Genomic DNA, 20,148 nt, shown 5'->3' on the forward strand with positions numbered 1-20,148 from the left:
TCTAGCGATATTGCTGTAAAAAAAGACAAGAAAAGAAAAGAAAAAGGAAAAGGAAAAAAAAAAATCCCTCTAAGCGATTGAAACTAATCTCTCCTTGGACTACTAATCCCATCATGCAACGCTCGCGTATTACCACTGTGTGGGGTGGAGTCGTCGAAGGGGCGGCAACGACGGTGGCCTGTGCATTCTGGGCAATGTAGTCTGGGGCTCTGGCCGCCGTCAGGACAATCCACGTGGTGCTTCTGGCGGCAGCTTCGGGCAGTGGCTACCCTGCTTCCTCCACCGGATCCTCGAGGTGCGGGCCCCGGCGGGGCCGGACTGGCGTCGCGGAGCAGGCTGCAGGGAGGCCCGCAGGCAGCCCGAGACTTCGCGACGTTTTTTGCGACAGCTGGGGCCGTGTTCCGCGAGTTCCCTCCCTCCTCCTCTCTCTGAGGAGGTACCGGCTGTTGTGCGGCGCTGCCTTTCTGTTTGAGTGTATGGGTGAGAGAGTGAGTGAGTGAGTGTGAGCGTGTGTGAGAGAGAGGGTGAGGCGTGAGTGCGAGTGTAAGAGGAGGAGAGCCCGCCGCGGCCGCCCCGCCGCTCCCCGCAGCGGGAGCAGAACGCGCGGCAGGAGAGAGCAGGAGAGCCGGCGCCCCGGGAGCCCGCGGGGACAAGGGCAGAGACGCCGCTCCCCACCCCCAGCCGTCGTCCCTCTGCTCTCCTTCGCCCGGGGGAACCTCCCCGTCCCCCCACCCCCTCGGCCGGCCTCTGCCCCGCCGTCCCCCTGGATGTCCCCCGCGCTCTTGCGGGGCCTCCTCCTGCTCTTGCCGCATCAGTCGGGCTGGTGCTGCGGCCGCCGGGCGTAGAGCGGGCGGGTTCCCGGGGGCTGCGGCTGCCGGTGCTTCCCCGGTCCCCACCCCTGTCCCCCGGCCCCCCGACCCAGCTCCCCGGCCCCGGAGGCTGTGACAATGGACTATGACTTTAAAGTGAAGCTGAGCAGCGAGCGGGAGCGGGTCGAGGACCTGTTTGAATACGAGGGCTGCAAAGTTGGCCGAGGCACTTATGGTCACGTCTACAAAGCCAAGAGGAAAGATGGGTGAGTGTTTGTGTCTGTGCCGGTGTCCGCGCTGGGCGGCGCTCCCGCAGGCCGAGGCAGGTAGCCCGGAGGGAGAGTGGGGCGCCGGCGCGCCGGTCTCCCACTTCCTTGACACCCGAATCTGGCCCTGCCAGCCAGGTTTGGGGAGGAAGTGGTGTACTAGGGATCCAAGCCCACACGAAATCCTGCCTGTGTATGCTACTTCGGTGGCTAATAGGGAAAAAGAGCTGCTACTCCATGGGCTGTATACTTTTCAAGGGTTTCGGTTCTAGATTGAAAAAAAAAAAATCGTAGTAAAACGTCAGTTTAAATGGTTTTCGGGGGGAGGGGTCCATTTATGCTGGTAACCTTCGGGGGGATTTCCTCGCCCGCCTCTGGAGTGACATCCATCAGTCTGGAAGGGAAGCTGTGATCCTTTCCTCCACCAGTTTGTGATTGATTTATTACCAAATTTGGATTTTATTTGGGAGAAAGAAAGCAGCAAGTAAATGTGATGCTGAAGAGTTCTTCATAGGGATCGTCTGTAACCTCAATGTAGCAATTGTTATTTAGATACCATTAACCTGTGAGTTTTACGTAGAACAATGGGGGTTTGGTGCAGGGTGGGTGGTGGGGAAAAAGGCAAGGGACTAATAGGGGCTATCGTGTTCAGGCCTGTTCCCCCCAAAATTGAGCTGTTGGCAATAAGCTGTAAATCGTGTCTTTGCTTTAAATATTTTTCCCTACAAATAACTCAATTAAGTCTATGGCTGGTAATGCTCCCAATTTAGTTTCTTAAACAGGCAAGTGAAGTGTTCATTTTTCCTTTGTCAGTAGATGAATGTCGTGTAATATTGACAAAAGAGAAGGCAATTCTTAGTTGAGGGGAAAATATATTTTATTAACTCCTTGTTTTCCTCTTGTACAAACGTTCTGTTGATGTTGTCTATTGCCTTTGACACTATAGAAAATTGCGGGAGAAATCATGTCAGAGTGTATTATATAATCTTTCGATATCAGTATAAACAAAGTAGCTTTACTCGAATATCAATGTTAATTTGATAGCTGCTGTTTTCACATTTAAAAGAATTGCTTTCCTCCCCCCCCCCCCACCCCGAATTAGGTAAGAGGGTTTGTTCAGAACTATATTAGCACTAAAAAAAAGAAACCGTTCATAAAGCTGAAGTAAGTTGGGGGAGCCATATTTATAAATACTTTAATATTCTGGATATTGGAAAAGGAAGTGTATATTCAACATTTTTCTTAGATTGACTGAGGTGTCTTTCTCAAATAACTTAAAAGGGACTCTTAAAGGAAGATGGTGATTCTAATTAATTTGGTATGTGCATTTCAGTGCTTATATGAGCAGTTAAAGCAGTACAGATATCTGCAAAAGATAGGGATTTGAAAACTTGATACTCTGGTGTGCTGCATGTATTTAAAAGTACTTCTTAGTGGAATGGATAATCTGGTGACATTTGAGAAATCTGCATCTGGAGGTACCTACCTACTGTTGACTCTGCTTATATTTTTCATCGAAGTATTGTTTAATAATGTACTTTAAAAATTATCTTTCTCATATAATATTTTTCAAAAGCCTTAAACCATTTCTCTTTCCTCCAATATTATGTAATTTGGGGCATATTCAAAAAATTCCCAATGCCATGAGATTACACATAGTAGTACATTTGGCCAGTCTGTCATCTGCTTTGTAAAATTCTGGTGACTCTAAATTATTTTTAATCTCTCTGAGAGAAGCCAGTTCTATTTCCATAAATTACTGATTTAAGCTAATAAAATATATAAATTTATTAACTTTGGTTTTATATTTTATTTAAAAACTATGGTATTGTTTAATGGCAGGAGGTACTTTTAACCACCTTTTATATCTCATAGTTAGGTTTTAATTTAGACTAAATAATTTTAGAAGAATTAATACAATTTAAAAACAGCTAAATGTACAGCATGTAAACATTTCTTAGTCATTTGTGATAGCTGAAAATTACCATTGCATTTTGGAAAAAAAAAACTTTATAATTTTTGGGCTTGTTTTCCAGCAGCCTTTAATGATTTTGTTTATAGGATGAACTTCAAAAAAATTTAAAAAGGATCAAATGTCAAGAGAGTTTTAAAATTACTTAAGACAGTTTTTGTTTTCCAGAGGGAATATTTTTGGTTTGGCTTCTCACAGCCTCATCACTCGAGTGAAATATAGCATTGTATTTATGAGGTTCTTTTGATCTTATGTCAGTGAAATGTAATTTAATGCATTTTAGTCCTGGTAAAATAAAATTTGTGGCTGTTTAATCTTTTGTAAAAAGATGATGACGAAATAATTTGTTTCTAGTATTGATTTACTTTCAAATTAAATTATACATTCTGTAACTGAAATTTCAGAGTACTCTAGGAACACAGACAATAACACCTTCAAAGAGAATCCTGAGATGTACAATGAAGTGGGTTTTGTTTAGACCTATTTGTCTATCAGAACGAACGCACATAAATGTATCTTCTCAGTCTTCCAGCAAGCATCACAGAATATGAGCACGTAGTAAAAGAATTCAGACTGGAGGTGTTAGCTTCTTAAATTATTAAGTTTTAGGAAATAAAACAGCTCATAAGGTCATTTCTTTGACTCAAAGAATTATTAATACTATCCTGCTAGTATACCACACTTAAAATAAACTCAGCATTTTAAGGAATGTGGGGAAGGAGGAAATACTTTATTTGAAGCATGATTATATATATATGGAAAAAGGGCCTTTTGTAATTGTGTTAATTTCAGATTCTAATAGAGTTAAAGCATAAATGCACAATAAATCTTGGAAATAATTTGTTCTCACTGTCACCATAAATGAGATAGTGTCCTTTGTGTCTGAACACCAAAAGGGTACTCAGTAGGAAGCAGGGAGATTCATTTTCTTTCTGAGTCAGTTGCATTTCCTCTTTGTACAATTTAGGCAACCAAACTCATTCTGTTCGAAAGAATGGAAAAGTGTGAGAAGACAAGACAATTTGTGTTTTTAAATTCTAAACTCTCATTACAGGGACTGGACATTTCTAGCATTTAAAAATCAATTTGAGGTAAGAGTTTGATCTCCAAAAAAGAAAAGCAAAAGCAGTTTTCTTGAACAAGGTTCTTAATTTGCTGTACTCTGTGTTCAAAAGAACGGATTATATATAATTGGGATTATATGTGTGTGTTTGTGAGAGAGAGAAATATACAGAAAACTTTTGTTGGGGCACTTTTGTAGGCAACCCAAAAATTAGGAGGCAGTAATAATGATAATAGCCAAATTAATGAGTATTACTGGGTCCTGGGCAAAGCCCTTTTACATTCATCATCTATTTAATCCTTACAAAGTACCATGTCAAGTCAGTTCTGTTTTTCAGTTTTACAGGTGAGGAAACTGTTAGAAAGGTTAAGCTGTTAGAAAGGTTAGATAAAATTGTCTGTGCTTATACGATTGATTAAATGTCAGGGCTGCAATTAGGGGATTACAAAAGGTCCTCTTATTCTAGAGCACGTGCTCTTAACCATTATGCCTCATAAAGCTAATATATTAAGGTAAATACCTAGATGTGGAGATTTGGTGTTTTCGTGGGTCATTCGGAAAACATGAATGTCTTACCTATCAGAGGAGTAGTCTTTTCAACTAACTCAATTAATTGGTATACTTTTTCAATACGTTTCTGAACAGCCTTGGTTTTTTCGAGTGCGACAAGTGTTTATGTAGATACATCGGTGTATCTATACATACACACATATATACACATATATATGTGTGTGTGGAGGGGGAACCAAAGGTCTTCTGGTAGAAGAAACTCTTAAGTTGGGGAGACAAATACTGAGTTTGAGTTCAGACTCCGCATCTGATTACCAGTATGACCTTGGGCAAGTCACTTGCCCTTTGTAAACCTCGATTTCCTTATTTGTAAGATTAGAGGGCTTGAGTTGATAATTTTTAAGGTCTTTTCTAGTGTTATGATTTGAGGAAATAAATTATGAATATAAAGTGTAATACTTTTGCAAGATTAGGTAAACAGCCACTAAAACAAATTTTACTTTAGGCAGTGATACACGTCTTTATTTCTTAGTCTCATGCTTTAACGTAGGTTCTCACCAACTGCCTGAAAGAAGTTAGGTTAACTTCCAAAGACATATCAGCTATTTTACCTGTCTTATATTGCTGTAGCATTCCATTATCTTTATCTCTTAAGACGTTGGGATTTATGGACTGTGCTTGTTCCCACTCCAGTGAACCATTCATTTGGTGGCTAGCACAAAGGACCCTTCTGATTCAGTCTGCATTGGGGCTTTAATTCAGTTTTATTTCCTTAATTATGATCAGAACATGGTGGAACCCTTTATTTCCCCTGAAGGAATCGGATAGTTTTTCTTCTGAATATTGCTGAACCCTGCATATATGTTCAATCTGACTTAAATATTTCTTTAGACGTCAGAAATGCCAAATACAACATACATACCCATTACTGAGGATTTTGCATGCCCAGGAAAGAGTATTCCTTATAACTTTTTAAAAATGTGATGGAAAGGGACACTGTTGAATTTGTCTACCTTAGATATTCAGTGCCTTCAGATCTACTGGTAAGGCCACTTTGAGGTTTCATGCTTAAATCCCATTTTCTTAGTAGCAAGACTGGCAAATTAATTCATTTGGGAGCTGTTCATTTGATTTTTACTTTTTCTGTTTCTTTCAACATTTGAAGAAATCCATACAGTCATTCGTTAACCGATACTTATTGGACTCTTGAATGTGCCAAGCACCGTCCGAAGTACTGGTAATACAAAGATGAATAAAATATTCCATTACTTGAGGAGGTATCTACTGGGGAAACAAATGTAAATACACTGTAGCGATTTAATAAGCGCTATAATAATTAATACAGGGTGCTAATGGAACACAGATGGAAACTGCCAACCCTGTTTAGGGTTTTCAAGGAAAGCCTCTCAAAGATGGCAGCATTTTGTTTGACTCTTAAAAGAAGGGGAAGATCTCATCAGATAGGGTATTTTAAGAGGACTAGGGTAAGGAGAGGTGCTTTTTTACTGTGCTCTTGCAGACCCCAGCAGATCGTGTGGGTTTGAATTTTTTCTTCTCCCGCCTTCCCTCCCCACACCTTTTGGCCGTTGAGCTCCTGCTGTATGTGTCCTGCTATGTGCGTGCACTGCAGATGATCCATTGTACCCACTGGACATGATGAGGTTTCTGTTATTTCACAGTGAGCACCTTAATTCTCTGTGCGGCAGTTTCCCATCACAAGAATGTTGCTGAATCAGAGTACAAGCAGCCTCTGAAATTCAATGGCTGACTTACGAATTTCTCCCTCATATGTAAAGCTGCCATGGCAGAACTCCATTTTGATTACAGCTCTTGATAGCTGATGATTCTACTTCGGCCTCACCTCCATGAGAACTAGGGAGCCAGAGTTTTCTGTGCTGCAAGATGGTGGTGGCAACAAATTCCCAGAGGGAGAATTTCTCTTGTTGGAATCTGATGTGGGAAGAGATGGGAGGTGGGGAGATGGCTTCCAGCCTACTGGATTTCAGCTAGGAAAATAGAAATAATGACAGATTATTATAAATTATTGTAGGCCATTTTGCAAACTTACCTACTTTTCAACAATTATTTCTCTTGGCAAATGTGTTCAGAATTATGATTTACCAACATTTGAAACGTGATCCATATGTAATTTGGGAACTGTATATGCCAAATCAGTGTTGACAAATACATATTATCCCCTGTGGCTGCTGTCATCTTTCCTGTAGTGCCTTTTATTGTTGAATCTGATCCTCACTGTCTCTTTATTCTTTTTCTATTCTTTTTCTGTTCTTAGCTGCTGCTAGAGAATGAAAATCCTACTGTCCTTTCCTTCTTCAGAACAGTTTGTAAATCCTTTCCTTCACACCAGCTTAGGTAGGCTTTGGTCCTCTCTTTGTTCCTTAGAAACTACTAAGAGCTTTTTTGTCTTTAGGTATTTCTTGTTACCTAAAGTGACTTGATGTTGTGACTAAAAAGTGACTTTCAGCTGTTATTTTGATCATAATCCTTGAAGACCCTTTAGTGTCATGAGTCTCAAGAGTCTTTATTATGGTCGTTGTTAGAGTCCCAAAACCAGTCCCTGCTGTAGTAAGCTGCCTGTACTGACGGAGTCATGTCATGTCCTTCAGATGCGTTATGGCAGAAAAAACGCTGAGAACCCCCTTTCTAAAATTGAGATGTATTACATACCATGACATTCACCCTTTCAAAGTGTGCAGTCCCTGCTTTTTAGTACGTTCCCAAGGCTGTGCAATCATTACCCCTATCTAATTCCAGCACATTTATTACCCCAAAAAGAAACTCCGTATCAGTTTGCCATCACTCCACATCCCCCATCTCCCCAACTCCTGGCAACCACTAATCTACTTCCGTTCTCTGTGGATTTGCCTGTTCTGGACATTTCATATAAATGGAATTACACAGTGTGTGGCCTTGTTTGTCTTTTATTTAGCCTAATGCTTGTAAGATTCATCTTCATTGTGCATGTATCAGTATCATTCCTTTTTATGGCTGAACAGTATTGCATTCTATGGATATACCACATTTTGTTTATCCATTCATCAGTCGGTGGACCTTTGTGTTGTTTCTACTTTTTGGTTATAATGACTAATGCTGCTTATAACATTGATGTTTGAGTTGTCATGTGGGATTTTTGTTTTCAGTTCTCTTGGGCATATAGCCAGGTATGGTAACACCATGTTTTGATTTTTGAGAAACTGCCACACTTTCTCAAAGCAGTTGAGAACCACTTGTGAGTGGCTTTACCTTGACTTCGGTGCAGGACCAAGACCTTTGTTCTTCGTTTGTGAGACCTGACAGTGAGACCCAGGAGTGTTCACTCTCTAGTCCATTGCAGGATTCTGAAGTGCAAATGGATAAAATTGGCTCCTCCATCAAATCAGACCACCATTCTGAACTTTATCTCAGGCAGCACCTTGTGCTGGAAATTCCCCCCCCCCCCGCCCCAGCTGAAGTAGGTTCTAACATTTAGCCTCAGAAATTCTGACTACTTTATCTTAACATACAACTCCAGTAATTTCCTCTTCACTAATCACCCCGCAAAACATATTTAGTCCTTCATAGATGTATTGTGTAACTGCTTCAGAGTATATGTGGTTAATGTTTATATGTCCTTTGGGTCTTTCTGGTGGATGTTTATGGCTTAGATATTATAGATTTCCTCTAGGGCAGTAATTGTGTTCCCCTCAGTTCCTGGCACATTGCCAAATGTTGACAGGTACTTAATACTTTTTTATTTTTGGTGTACATGAAATTCATATTTGAAAGTGTCCCTTTTCAATTTGCTGAAATTAAAAACTTGAGCATATTATAGGAGGCTAGAAAAGCAGCATCTTGTGAAAATACCCAGAGAAGCAAAGTTTGATCGGCTGGCTGTATTGCTACCAGGAACAAAATTGAACAAAACCAAAAGTCAAAGACAGGGCAAACTTTGTTGATCAGGTGAGCCAAATACAAGTCCCAGGTATTTGAAAAATTGAACCACTACAAAGAATAAAGCTTTTTTTCTGAAATATACTTTGTAAATAAATCAATTCAAATGGGAGAGATCAAACCTCTATTTGTAAATTTAAGAAAAATATAATTAGTCTCTGAACCAGACTGACATTTTTGTTTAAATCGTGATGTTCCGTGATTGATATTTGAAGTTTATTTTTGTTATGTGAATAAATTATTTAGGCTCCTACGACTCAAGGTAACTCAGTTACTCATCTCTTGAGATAGCTCTCTAAAATTTATGGTTTTATTATATAGCTCATGAGTTCCAACAAATAATCATCCTAAGGACAGGAATTCTTTACATCATGATGCAAGGACCACTGTACATGTTTCTAGACACCCGAATTTAGAGGTTGTCTAGAGAACTAAAGAGATTTTAAAAACCTAAAACTTGTCCATCAGTGGTGTCATGACTTAATGTTAACCAAGTCCTATTTCTGGGGAAAGCAGACATGAGTATTGAAAAATTATTTTTATAAGGTTTCTGTTTTAAGGAGAGCCAATTGTGAAAATTTGAGTTCGTGTAGAATAAATTTATTTGGAGGTTTTTTTTTTTTTTTTTTTTCACTTTATGAAAGAATCTCTTTAAGTACATAAGCTCTCTTGGTGTATTTACCACATGACTTCGTTTGCAAAAAATTCAGTTTATACACACTTTCCAAGAAAATGTTGTGTAAAGTAAAACATTACTTGTAATGTGTTTTCTAATGTTGACCCAACATTGAAGATCCTTTTAAATGTGAAGTCAAATCATTTAAATATTTGATGTTTCATTATAGTTTCTCTTTAGCTGTAGTGTTTTGTTTTTGGTAAATTTATGTTTTTAATTTATTTGGTAGCTATTTGCAGAATGTCTCTAATATGTCAGGTTCTGTGCCTGATATTGGCAATTCAGCAGTGAACAGGACAGGGTCCAAGTCTTCAGGGAACTTACAGACTTTTCAGGGATGCAGGCAAGTAAAAAGGTAATTATAGCATAGTGGGGATAGGGCTGCACTAGGGAAGATGTATAGGTTGCCATGGGGGTATCTGATCTGCTCTTGGGGGTTCAAGGATGGTATTTCAGTTGTGACTTGAAAGATAATTAGAAGTTACACGAGTGAATGGGCAGTAAATAAGAGTGAGTGAAGGTTGGGGAGTTACAGTGCAGGCTAGAGGAGTAGCATCTGGTTCCAGAATTTCTTTATAAAGGAAGGAGTTCTATCTGGTGGAAAAGGGAGTATGATGTGTAGTAAGCAAATTTTAACTTATTTATTTGAAGTGATTTCGAGAGCTTTTATGTTATGTTGTAGGAGGGAAGGCTAAAGCTGTCTCCAGGACCCTTTGGAGCCACCGTCAAGTAGCATTTATAGAGATACGAAGAAAAGATAGTATGGTGAGGGAATTGGAAGAATTTCAATACCAGATTGCAGAGAGTGGTAACAGGTAGGGTGAGAGGTACAAAAAATTAAGTTGGAGAAGTAAGTGGAGTCTTGGAAATCATGTCCTGGACTTCTTACTTGATTCTGAAGACAATGGGGACCATTTGTAGGATTTAAACAGGTAGCAAGTTCAGATTAATCATTTAAAAAGAGTGCTTGACAACATACTCGGAATAGCTAGTAGCTACGGGGAACTGGGGCTGGGAAAATGTAATGGTAATCCAGGTGAGAGGTGCTAGAGGCTTGAATTAGGGAATGACAGAGGGAATGACGAACAATTGATAGGACCTGTTGATTTATTGAATGTGAGAGAGGAAGGAGTCAGAAGAACCAAGGGTAAGGTCTGGGTTTCTGGCATAAGCAGCAAGATACTGCCATTCACATAGATAGCCAAAACAGAAAGAGGAGCAGGTTTGATGGGGAACATGATGAATTGAGTTTTGGTGTATTGAAATGCATGTACCTGTTAAACATCTAAGAAGAAATGTCCGTTAGGCAGGTAACATGAGTGTAGTGCTCTAGATAGAGATCTGGATAGGGAAGAACTTGGGAGTTAACCAGGTACTTGAAGCTTCGAGTCATCTTGAAATTGCCTAGACAAAGTGTAGAGTAAGAAGAGGTCCTAGGACAGAATGTAGAGAAACAGATGTCCATCCAGGAGGCCAACAAGTTGAGTCCCGAGGAGGAGGAGAGAACTCAGGGTCATTCCCACTGTGCACCAGCAGTTGTGCAGTGCACAACTTATTGGCTGTACATGGCAACTTGGAGAACAGCCAAGGCCTTGTAAGGTAAAATCATACCAACCAAGGAAAGAGTGTTTTCAGAAGGAGTGGTAGGCATACCCTATGCCACACAGAGGGGAAGGGAGATGATGAAGTATTTGGGTTAAGTATTTTATTTGTTTATTTTTAATTATTTTAATGTTTGTTTATTTTGAGAGAGAGAGAGAGAGAGAGAGAGAGAGAGAGCGAGCGAGCAAGCAGGGGAGGAGGACAGAGAGAGTGGGAGAGAGTATCCCAAGCAGGCTCCATCCACACCATCAATGTGGAGCTCAAAGTGGAGCCTGACGCAGAGCTTGAACCCACGAACCATGAGACTGTGACCTGAGCCAAAATCAAGACCTGAGCCACCCAGGCATCCCTTGGTTAAGTATTTTAAACAGAAGAAAAATTCAGCAAAAGATTTTTGGACACTAGAGCTGAAATTATAACTCGCTTTGTAGGTTTTATCCAGAATATTTTGTGGTACTTTTATGGGTAGCCTTATTATTCAGGGCCAAGCAATGAAAAGTTTACTTCCACTTTTGTTTCCACATTGGCTTATTATTGAAGCTAAAATTGTATATGCTGACTTGCTATTTATTTGTTTGTACATTCATTCATTCCATGGTATTTGAGATAGTTCTTTTTTTAAAAAAAATAAAATCGCTTTTTTGTCTGATTATAAAAGAATTATAATTCTCTACAATTATAGGTTTATTGTAGAAAATTCATAGTCTAGAAATGTATACAGAAACTAGAAATTTTAGAAATTTTATTTATTTTTAATGTTTATTCACTTTTGAGAGACAGAGACAGAGCACGAGCAGGGGAGAGGCAGAGAGAGAGGGGGACACAGAATCTGAAGCAGGCTCCAGGCTCTGAGCTATCAGCACAGATCCCGATGTGGGGCTCGAACTCACAAACCGTGAAATCGTGACCTGAGCTGAAGTTGGACGCTCAACCGACTGAGCCACCCAGGCACCCCAAAAAATGTATACGGAAACCAAAAGCCTTAACTCTGCTACTGGAGACAAGTACTATTTTCTTTATCATCTTTCCAAATAATGCTATGAATGTAGGTAGAGATTAATGAAATCTACGATCTTAACATTTTTTTCATTCAAGAAAATTATGCATCTCTTCCTGTCAGTAAATGTAGTTCTAAACCATCAGTTTTAATTATTGCAGTCATTACATTATATGTATGTATGTAAATATGTATCTATCTATAGTGAACCAGTTCTCTAGTGATAGAAAAAATGTAAGTAGTCTCCAAATTTTAGCCATTACAATTAACAAAGGACCTCCTAGAATATATGTCTGCAGTTCTCCAATTGTAGTTAGTCCTTGAAATGGAATTTCAGGGTCAAAGGTTATGTACTTTCAACAAGCAAATTTTTCTTATAAAATAAGATTGGGTTATAAAATTCATGTATGCTCATGATAAAAAATTTAAACAGTACATAAGGATACCTAGGACAATCTGTGTCTCCCTCTTTAGAATAGTCATTGTCAGCATCTTCTTGTGTCTATGCATATAGAAGCATATCTATGTATGGATAGACTTCAAAATTTATTGTAATACTTTATTCATTTTGAGCAGACAATACTACATGTATATGAAAAAATGTAAATATACTGAGGAAATGTAGACTTGTGTGTTTTCACTCCATCTCCTCCAGCCACCCAGGTCCTTCTCCCCAGAGCTGTCCACTGATAGCTTTCTTGTGTTATGCTTTACAGTTTGTGGAAACAAACATCTTTTGACTTTATTCATGGTATTGTTTTTTGTGTGCAGCTCTTATTTTTAGGAAGTTACCTTTATCACTTATTTCTTTAATGGCTCCCTGGTTATGAGTCAGAATTAGTTAGAAAGGTCCATATGTCATTCTCTTTAAACATAAATTGTATGGTATTATGTGTATGAGTCCGTGCCTTGCTTTTTTTCAGTTCATATGTTTTGGTGATCAGTACCTGCACGTAGATCGCAATTCAGTTCATCAGCTTATCATTCTGTTTTATGGATAGAATGTAGTATACTGGTTCCATTGAGGGGACTTTAGGTTCTTTCACTTATATGTGCTTCTAAAAAGCACCGCAACGAATGTCCTTTACTGTCTTTGCACACAACATTCTTTCAGGTGGAGGCAGAACTCCCCAGGTCCCCAGGCTCCCCAGGCTCCCCACAGGGATATTTGCTGTGGCTGATGCCACTGGTGCAGAGTAAAGTTTTCATGAAGTAAGAGAAGTTCCCTTGCTGTATCTACAGCGATTTTTATCCTTCCTGGTTTCTCTCAGTTCTAGAAACTGGTCATTATGCCTAAGCACAAGTTACTGATAACAACCCTGGTACCTTACCGCAGGACTGGTGAAGCGCAGGTCAGTTTCCTAGAAATAAATCTTAATAGGCCTGGGCTTAAGGCTCTTGTGTGGACAATCTTAATGTCCTCTAAACAGGTTACACCAATTTTGCTCCCATCAAAACTCCACAAACAAAACTTACCTGAAGGAAGAAGTGGGAATAGATATAGTAATGGGATGTTTGAACCATGGGGGTTAAATACATCGTAAAGTTAGAATGGTTTAGGTTATTCTTTTGGAACTTTTTGCTTTGAGTTCTCTTTGCCCACATAGTGTTATGCATTTTAGATTACTTGCTGGGCTAGAAATATTTAAGAGCCATGTGGATGTTTAAAGTTGTAGTCATTATTATGTTTACATCTTATTTCATGTTCACTTCATCGTGTTTCTTGTTTCCCACTCAAAACTGCTGGTACACTGTGTTCCTATTACAAATAACTAACGCTCTGGATACATTCTACCTCCAACCATTTGTTTAACACTGACTCTTTCACTTTTTGCTTAGATGATCCCTTCTTTTCCTGTTCCTTGGCTTTGGTCTTCCTTTCATTCTCTACCCAGCACTGATCTTCACCCCAGATTTTCCTTTCTCCCACTTTTTGGTTTGCTTTTTCTGTTTTGTAGTTTTTTTTATTTTTTAGCCTTGTGCTTTTGTCACCTGTTTCAGGTGACCTGTGGGCTTGTCTCCATGGACTCATTCTGCCGATAGAATTGCTTGACTGTGTGTGTTCAGCAGAGGTAATCATTCATGGTAGATAAGCAGGCAGGTGATTATCCATAAGATAATTCTGAGGCATTTTAACTTCAAAGAGACTTTTTAAAGTTTTAAGTACTATTAAAAATAATTCTCTATTCATAGACATAATTTCTGCTGGACAGAAGTTGGAAGGTATTTACTCTGTATAGGGAGTTAGGAAGCAGAAGGAGTATGCAAACATGTTATCTTCTTATCTTAAAATCTATTTTAGTACAAATGAGTCCAGCTCTACTTGAAAATTTAAACCAGATATCCTGGAGTTGAAAGTAACTATTATCCTTTTTTTAGCCAAGACTAGCTGACCTCTGCAGATCCCCTTCAGGCTTGTGACATGAGCTAGATTCTGAAGTATGTAAGTGAAAAAAACATACGGAAATCTATCAAAGTAGCACATACTTCTCATACTTCATTTGTTTCTCTTCTGGTTTTTTGTTTGTTGTTTGTTTGTTTTTTGGATTGGACCATTCAATTCTAAAAGGTGATTCAGCCTGATGTTCTTTAAGTACTTGAAGTTTTCAGTGCCATCAAAAACAAACCAAGTGTAACTCCCGCAAACCCTGGTATTTTGACCTTGATCGCGCGGTGTCTTTGCTCTGTTTCTACCGCACTTTGTAGCGGGACCCGCTGAGTGGAGGTACGCTTGCTGGTTCTCCAATCCGAATGCGGTACAATTACATTTTGCCTTCGTGAAATTCTGTACTATAATTATCCCAGAAACGTTTTGGAATGTAAGATAACATTTGCCACTAGTTATTTATTTTAAAAGTGTTAAAAGTACTTTTGATTTCATTGCAGTGTACTAAGTAGGGAAATTAAATCCCAGTTGTCTTCATCAGAAAATATTAGTAATACCTTCCAAGAAGTTATAATTGTGTAGTTTATAAAAGTTTTTTTGTAGCTTTATTGAGATAAAGATTTCCATAGCATATAATTTACCTTTTTAAAACGTACAGTTCCCTGTTTTTCTAGTATATTCACAGGGTTGTGCAGTTATCACCACAATCTAATTTTGGAATTTTTTTTTCCCTCTTAAAGAAACCCTGTACCCATTAGCAGTCATTCCCCTTTCCCTTCAACCTCCTAGCCCTAGGCAACCACAAATCTGTTCTCTGCATCTGGATTTGCCTACTGGTGGACATTTCATTTAAATGAAATCATACAGTATGTGGTCTTTTGTGATTGGCTTCTTTCACTTAACATAATGTTTTCAAGGCTCATCAGTGATTTAGCATGTATCACATTTTGTTTAGTCATTTATCAATTGATGGATATTTGAGTTACCAGTTTTTGTAATCATGCTGCTGTGACATCGATGTGTACAACTATCCAAGTTCCTGCTTTCAATTCCTTGGGTATATACCTCGAAGTAGAATTGCCAGATCATATGGTACCTCTCCTTAATTTTTATGTAACCATCAAACTATTTCCACGGTGGCTGCAACATTTTACGTTCCCACCAGCAACGCACTGGGGTTCCAATTTCTCCACATCCTTGCCAACACATATTTTCCTTTTTTTTTTTTTTTTTTTTTTTTTTTTTTAATATAGCCATCCTTATGGGTATTAAGTGGTATCTCATTGTGGTTTTGATTTGCATTTCCCTGATGACAATTATGTTGAGTATCTTGTCATGTACTTTTTGACCATTTGTACATCTTGGGAAAACATAATCAAATCCTTTGCTCATTTTAAAATTGACTTCTCTTTTTATTATTGAGTTGTAGGTTTTTGTTTTTTTTTTCATATTCTGGATACTAGACCCCAATCAGATACACAATTTGCAAATCTTTTTCCCACTCTGGGTTGTCTTTTTACTTTCTTGTTGGTGGTGTTTATAGCACAGAAGCTTTTAATTTTGATACAATCCAATGTATTTATTTTTTCTTTTGCCACTTGTACTTTGGTGTTGTATCTAAAAACTGCTGTCTGACCCAAGGGCACAAAGAACTTACTCCTATGTTTTTTCCTAAGAGTTTTATAATTTTAACTCTTTTATAATTTTAACTCTTGGATTAGGTCTGTGATCAGTTTTGAATATCATGGGAGTTGGGGTCCAACTTCGTTCTTTTGCTGCTTGTGGGTATCCAGCTGTCCCAGCATCTTTGAATTGTCTGGGCACCTTGGTTAAAAATTGGTTGGTCCTAAATGTAGGATTTGTTTCTTATCCCTTCCATTCAGTTTGACTGATCTATGTTTGTTCGTAAGCCAGTAGTACCACACGACATTGATTACTGTCCGTTTCAAAATTGGGAAGTGTGAGAACTCCGATTTTGTTCTTCTTTTTCAAGATTTTATTTTTCATTTTTTAAATTGTGGTAAAATACACTGAATATAAAATTTACTATTGTAGCCATTTTTAAGTATACCATTCACTGATATTAAGTAAATTCTTATTGTTGTCCAGCCATCACCCACCATATATCTCCAGAACTCTCTACATCTTGTGAAATAGAAACTCTGTATCTGGTCAATAATACTGTATCTGGTCCCCCTACTCCTCTCATCCAGCCTGGGGAAAACCCCATTCTACTTTTTGTGTCTACTGCTTTAAGTATTTCATGTAAGTAGAATCACACAATATTTATCTTTTTGTAACTGGCTTATTTCACTTAGCAGAGTGTCCTGAAAATTTGTCTATGTTTTAGCATATATCAGAACTTTCTTCCTTTTTAAGGCTAAGTAACATTTCATTGCATATACCACAACTTGCTTATCCATTCATCCATTGATGGACACTTGGGTAGCTTCCACATTTTAGCCACTGTGAATAATGCTATTGTGAACATGGGTGTGCAAATATCTCAGGACCCAGCTTTCAGTTCTCTTTGATGTATCCCCAGAAGTGGGATTGCTGGATCATATGGGAATTCTGTTCTTAATTTTTTGGAGGAATTGCCATCCTGTTTTCCACAGTGGCTGTATCATTTTGCATTTCCACCAACAGTGCGTAGGGGTTCCAGTTTCTCCACATCCTTGCCAGTGTTTATTATTTTCTGGTTTTTGTTTGTTTTTATAGTAGCCATCCTGATGGGTATTAGCTGGGATCTCACAGTTTTATTTGCATTTCCCTGATGATTAGTGATGTTGAGCATCTTTTCATGTGTTTATTGGCCATTGGTAAGGTCTCTGGAGAAATGTCTATTCAGGTCTTTTGCTCATTTTTGAATTGGTGGTTTATTTTTTGTTGTTGAATTTTAGGAGTTCTCTCTATATTCTGGATATTAATTCCTTATAACATATATGATTTGCAAATATTTTCTCCCATTCTGCAGGTTACCTTTTTACTCTGCATATTGTCTTTTGATACACAAATTAAAAAAAATTATAAAGTCCAGTTTGTCTGTTTTGTTTTGTTTTGTTTTGTTTTCTGTGCCTTTGATGTTCTATCCAAGAAATCATTGCTAAATCCAATGTTTTGAATCACCCGGGTTTTTTTTTTTTAATTTTTTTTTTTACTAAGACTTGTCTAGTTTTAGGTCTTACATTGAGGTCATGGGTCTATTTTGAGTTAAGTTTTGTATACGGTATTAGGTATTGGTGCAGCTTCATTCTTTTGCATGTGGATATCCACTTTTCAAATACTTGTTGAAAAGATGTCTTTTCCTCCATTGACTGGCCCAAGCACCTTTATCAAGAATCATTTGACCATATATGCAAGCGTTTATTTCTAGACTCTATTCTTTTGGTCTGTATGGTATATGGCTGTCCTTTTGTCATTACCAGAGTGTTTTGATTACTGTAGCTTTGTAGTAAGTGAAATCAGGGGTGTGAGTTCTCTCTAGCCTTATTCTTGTTTTTCAAGATTATTTAGAATAATCTGTGGTTCATAAAGATTAAACTCTGATTGCATTTGTGACTATCTTTTACTTTTCTAATAGATTGGGATACCTTAGACATATGGCTCTAGGTTACAAAGTTTTCTGGGTAACTGGTTCACTTTTTATTCATCAAACGTTTATTTTAATCACTGTGGATGAAAATCATCCTAAAATGTAGTATACAATTTATATGTATGCATGTATTGGTTTCTGTACTAAACAGTTGTGTTTTCAGAGTTCACCTGCCCATATTGTTTTCCTTTACTCTTCCCTCGTCAGTTGTCAGTTAAAGATGCAACTTAATGCTTTTTAAATTATGGGAGTAATGGAGTATCAGTTGTAGAACTTACAGTGCAAATAAATTCTAAGAAGAAAATAAAATTCACCTTACTTTGGCCACCCAGACATTCTTCTAGTCATGTTTTTTAAAAGTCAGATCATATTGTGCCTATTGTTTTTAAACCTGCTTCATTCCCTCAACAATAAATTATGTATATTCCATGTTACTTACCATCTTTCTGTTAAGTTTTTAATGTGTATTTATTGTATTGTGTGGTGGTGTCTTATATATATTTATTTTTACATTCATGTATCTTTTGCAGTTAAAATTTTGTTGCTACATCTTTGTAGACATCCATCATTTTATCTGTAGGAAACATTTCTAGAAGTGGCTTTATTGAATCAGGTTTTTGATATATAAGGCCAGATTTTCTCCAAGAAAGTTGAACTTATTTGTAATCTCATTCATAATGAACAGGAGTAATGTTTGCCACTTTCTTGATCATTATCTCTTATATAATTTTAAAAATAATTTTCTTTTAATCTTTGCAAATTTGATAGGAAACCTATGGAATCATGGTTTTACTTCTATTTGTTTCATTCATATTTAAATTTATAGTTTCTTATTTATTCCTTATTTAATTTCTTTTGTGAATTGCCCATATTTTGCCTGTTTTCCTATCATTTTCTTCTTTAAATTTTTTTTTAAAGTGCCTTGTTTATTGGGATATCAACTCTTTTTTTCATATTGTAAGTATTTCTAATTTTTCATTTGTCAATTTTTATACTTAGGAAATATTAATGTGTAATAAAATCTCATTGTCTTACTGCCTGTGACTTTATTATATACATTTTTTCTTACATTTTCTTTTTTTTTTAATTTTTTTTTTTTAACGTTTATTCATTTTTGAGACAGTGAGAGACAGAGCATGAATGGGGGAGGGTCAGAGGGAGGGAGACACAGAATCTGAAACAGGCTCCAGGCCCTGAGCTGTCAGCACAGAGCCCGACGCGGGGCTCGAACTCACTGATCACGAGATCACGACCTGAGCCGAAGTCGGCCGCCCAACCGACTGAGCCACCCAGGTGCCCCTCTTACGTTTTCTTCTAGCGTTTTTATGGGTTAAAAAAGTTTTTGCAGTTAAATTTTATTTGATCAGATGTATTTGTCAGAGCAATGTTATACAGGATTCTAACTGTAGTTTTTGTAGTCCTTTTAGTACTGTTGAATAATTCTTTCACGGTATATTTGAAATGCTACCTTTATCACTACCCTGAGTTCGCATATACACTTGTGTTTCTTTCTGGACTTTCTCCGCCGGCCCATCGATCTGTCTATTCTTGTGTTATTCCCCTATTGTTTGAAGTCATAGACTGTAATAACTGGTGAGGTACCCTTTCATAACTTTTCTTTAAAAAAAAATGTAGTTTAAAAAAAAAATGTAGTTTTTTTGTCCATTTATTCTAAGTAAACTTTAAAAGCAACAATTCAAGTTCTAAAAAAATATTTTTTGACGTGGATTTAAGTTGTGTTTAATGTGTTAATTACTGTTTATATTCAGCAGCGTGGTTATGTTTTTATTTGTTCAAATTTTATCTTATGAATCTTGATAAAGCCTTGCATTTTCATTCATATAGATCCTACATATTGTTTATTACTAGGTACTTTATTTGTTTTAGTAGTCTTATGTGTAGTTTTGTGTGTCATTTGATCTCATGCAATTATTTGTGACATACTTATACTAACAATGATTTGTTAACTATTTGTTATGGAATTTTAAAAACATACCCAAAGTAAAGATAGTTCAGTGAATCCCCACTAACCTACCATGGTGGCCAAATAGCCATAAACTTTCTGTTCCTGTGTAGTTAAAAATTTTTAATGGATTTGTGACTCTTTCCTATTATGGTTTTAGTTTTATTATTAATCTCTTTCTAGTTCTTCAATGTTAGAAAATCTAAAGCATTGGCTGGGGGTGGAATATTTTTGCTTTACTTTTGATTTTAAATGGTAATGTTTCTAGTTTTTTTCTGTTAGGTAAGACCTCTTAGTAATTTTTATTTTCGTAACATTATTAGATATGAGACTGACATCTTACATGCAATATACTAGC

At 37.7% G+C, this 20,148-nt stretch overlaps 1 protein-coding gene across 3 annotated transcripts in view; it reads left to right on the plus strand.

Annotated features, from left to right (window-relative positions):
* The first annotated feature begins 201 nt into the window (after positions 1-201).
* CDK8 (cyclin dependent kinase 8) overlaps positions 202-20,148 on the plus strand; it is a 113,684-nt gene continuing 93,737 nt past the window's right edge. For all 3 annotated transcript variants that reach the window (XM_043575574.1, XM_043575580.1, XM_043575590.1), the window contains exon 1: positions 202-1,075. In XM_043575574.1, coding sequence (XP_043431509.1) covers positions 948-1,075 — 128 coding nt within the window. In that variant the 5' untranslated portion in view covers positions 202-947. The remainder of the gene's footprint in view (positions 1,076-20,148) is intronic.

This window comes from Prionailurus bengalensis, chromosome A1 (assembly GCF_016509475.1).
Source record: "Prionailurus bengalensis isolate Pbe53 chromosome A1, Fcat_Pben_1.1_paternal_pri, whole genome shotgun sequence".
NCBI classification, from domain to species: domain Eukaryota; kingdom Metazoa; phylum Chordata; class Mammalia; order Carnivora; family Felidae; genus Prionailurus; species Prionailurus bengalensis.